This window comes from Chelonoidis abingdonii, chromosome 1 (assembly GCF_003597395.2).
Source record: "Chelonoidis abingdonii isolate Lonesome George chromosome 1, CheloAbing_2.0, whole genome shotgun sequence".
Classification (NCBI taxonomy): Eukaryota; Metazoa; Chordata; order Testudines; family Testudinidae; genus Chelonoidis; species Chelonoidis abingdonii.
In genome coordinates, this window is record NC_133769.1 from 371733762 (window position 1) to 371737249 (window position 3488).

General features: G+C 43.1%; 1 protein-coding gene across 1 annotated transcript; it reads left to right on the top strand.

Annotated features, from left to right (window-relative positions):
• The first annotated feature begins 1613 nt into the window (after positions 1-1613).
• LOC116822458 (olfactory receptor 52R1-like) lies at positions 1614-2561 on the top strand. The gene has a single exon (XM_032776362.1). It carries the CDS (start codon positions 1614-1616, stop codon positions 2559-2561), a length of 948 nt encoding a protein of 315 aa, XP_032632253.1.
• The last annotated feature ends 927 nt before the right edge of the window (positions 2562-3488 follow it).

Here is a 3488-nt window from a genome sequence, read left to right on the forward strand (position 1 = left end):
GAGCTCATGATGAGTTATTGCCCACAGTGACCCCTAAATCCATTTCAGGGTCCCTGCATTGCATAATAAATTTAAGGGGCTCTGCTGCAACTTGACTACATACTTCTGTTTCTGAATGAGATGTGTGGTGGATTGGTCATTTTGTAACTCTGGTGTTCATAATTGTAAGGTTCTGTTACACATGGTCTTTAACACCTTCCTGGACAGCTAATTGCCTGGAGAGTGTTTCATCACCTTAGGTGATATGAACACCTCATGCTGCTCCTTCTCAAATGCAGAACAAAAATATTTTTGAACACATCTCCTTTTTCTGCAAGATTAACAAGTTTACTTTCTCCCTCTAGGAATCAGTCTAAAACTTTTTCTAGGATGTCTTTGGTTCTTTATGTACTTAATAACCTCCTTTTTGTGATCCTGAACACTGCCTAGCATGGATTTTTTCCTTGTGTTTCTAACATCCCTTATCAATTTTCATAACTTCCAATTTGTATTGTTTTCTGTCTATTTCCCATTTCCCCATATGCTCTTCTTGGATCTCCCCTCTCATCTGCTGCCTTCACTTTGCCACTGAACTGGGGTTTGTCCAAAGTTCTCTATTTTCATGACTGTGGCATCATTACTTTTTGAATATCTAATCAAATCTTCTCAAAGATCTCCAAAATTTCCTTCTTGTTTTTTGGTCTACATTTTCCCTCCCAATCAGTTTTGCTGATAATTTGCCTCACCTTTGGGGAATTAGCCCATTTGACGTAATAAGGGTCTACAGATATTACTGGTTGGGAACTCTTCTCTGTTTGTCCATTTGAATGTCATCAGTTCGTTCTTCATTTTGCTCTCCTCTATCATATGCCCCCTTCTTTGTCTCTTCTTTAAACTAAAACCTCCCAGACTTTTCAATCTGTCTGCATATGGCAACGCTTTCAGAGAGACGGGTAACCAAAACTGAGCGAAACGCCAGAGCAGATTATGCTTCATCCCATTCCTTAGGCATCCGAACGTTACCTTTGTTTTGACCACTGCTGAGAATGAGCATTTGTTTCCATGGAGCTGCTATCAATGGCAGCCACATCTTTTGCCAGAGGTATGTTCTAGTTGGAAGATTTCCCCTGGCACATGTCCTGGCAATGGTTTGTTTGTTTTTCCCCAGTGTCAGATTTTGAGCAACCAGGTGAATGTAGATGTCCCTACAGCATGGACTAGTTAGCCTGGCTTTCATCACATTAAAAACAATGATGGATAACCAGTGTTCACACTCATGTTTCCTGCTGGCACTTATTAAGATTTCTCAGACCGTGACATGTAGGAATTATTGATGCAAGGAGCCCCATTAAGATAAGGAATTGGCATTAATAGGGTCTGTTGTTCATAAGTAATTTCTCTCAATAAAGAAAATGTAATTTTTCAGTATGTGAAGAGTGACTAAACAGCTTCACTCATGAGCACAGCCTTTAATAGCATATGTAGTTTCTTATATTAGTTTTCTCTCTCTATCCAGGCAACTGTACTGCGACCATCACCCTACAGCCTTGGCACATACAGGAAGTCAGGGGAACATACAGTACATACAGGAGACACTGTGCTGCCTCAGAGTTGGACACCTTCTCCCCTATTGCATGTCAGATTCCAACACAACCCACTTCTTCAACCCCTCTACCTTCATCCTGCTGGGTGTTCCTGGCCTGGAGGCAGCCCACGTCTGGATCTCCATCCCCTTCTGCACCATGTACGCCATAGCCATCTTGGGGAACTTCACCATCCTGTTCACCGTGAAGACAGACCCGAGTCTCCATGGGCCCATGTACTATTTCCTTTGCATGCTGGCCATCACCGACCTGGTGGTAACTACGTCCATTGTGCCCAAAATGCTGGCAATATACTGGTTTAATTCCAGAGAGATCAATTTCAGTTCCTGCCTCATTCAGCTCTACTTCATTCACTGCTTCTCAGGGATGGAGTCTGGGATCTTTTTGGCCATGGCTTTTGATCGCTATGTGGCCATTTGCCATCCCCTGAGACATTCGACCATCCTGAAAAACCCTGTGGTGACCAATATTGGCCTAGCCATGATGCTGCGCAGTGGTTTCCTGGCATTGCCATTTCCATTACTGGTAAGGCAGTGGCCATATTGCAGAACCAACGTCATCCCCCTGTCATACTGTGCACACATAGCTGTGGTGAAGCTGGCCTGCGCTGACACCCGCATCAGTAGTTACTACGGGCTTTTTCTGATATTTTGTGTGATTGGTCTGGATGTACTTTTTATAGCCCTCTCCTACATCCAGATCCTCAGGGCCGTCTTCAGCCTCCCTACAAAGGATGCCCGGATCAAAACTTTTCGGACCTGCATCTCCCACCTTTGTTCCATTTTAGCCTTTTACATCCCAAATCTCTTCTTCTCCCTAATGTATCGGTTTGGGCAGAATGTGCCCCTGCATTTCCATGTTCTCATTGCCAACATTTACCTCTTGATGCCTCCTGTGCTAAATCCCATCATCTACGGGGTGAGGACCAAACAGATCCGAGACAGGCTGCACCGGCTCTTTACTCATAAAGGAACCTAACATTATTCTCCTGGTGCTCTGACTCTCAGACCTCTGTTCAGAGCCGGCTGGTGATATGGTACTAGACAATGAGAGAGACATTAAATCCTTTTCTGACCTTACTATGCTGTGTTGGTATGGCAAATTAGGAAACTGATCTATGCACAATTCATAGAATTGCCACTTTTCTAATTGTTGGTAAATGCTCCACCTCTTCATCTGTGGCCCCATCCCTGTTGCTTGCAAGGGAGCCACTTTAGATTTTCCTAGGAATGATATTTTTTTTCCATTTTTTCAGGCCTCATCACATATTGCTAAAACCCCTGAATCATTGCTTCAGTAGAGCATCATTCATAAGCGTGTTTCAATATGCAAGTTTCTAATCTGCACAGTACAAAAACCAAATGGGGCATGTCGTCTTACTATTTACTATTGAAAGTTGAATCAAGTGACGTGTCTAAGGGAAGGCAATGTTGCCCAGCTTCACAGTAGAAAGGGGTCAATTTCCATTTCAAGTCACACCCCAAGGGCTACATGATGGTTCAGCCACTCTCCGTGGGCAAATTAAATGAATTTTGTCAAGGTTTTCTAAACCATCTCCTCTATTTCAATATGTAGATGACGTTTGTTTAGCAACAGAAACTCAAGAGAAACACCTGAAGTGTCAAAATGAACTTTTTTTCAAACCACGAAGGACTCAGGATTAAAGTGTATCCCAACAAAGGTACACCTAGTGGTCTCAGAAGTTTCCTTCATCTATCACATTGTCTCAAGGAGGTCAATCACCTGCACAACTGTCATAAACAGATAGTAGGAGTTAATAGCACAGAGGTACTTTATATCTCTTTTGACTGTAAAGAGTTAACAAGTTCAGTGAGCCTGGCTGTCACCTGACCGGAGGACCAATCAGGAGACAGGATACTTTCAAATCTTGAGGGAGGGAAGTTT

Bases quoted from the DNA above. Each gene is read 5' to 3' on its own strand.
- LOC116822458 (XM_032776362.1), top strand. From the start codon at position 1,614: ATGTCAGATTCCAACACAACCCACTTCTTCAACCCCTCTACCTTCATC.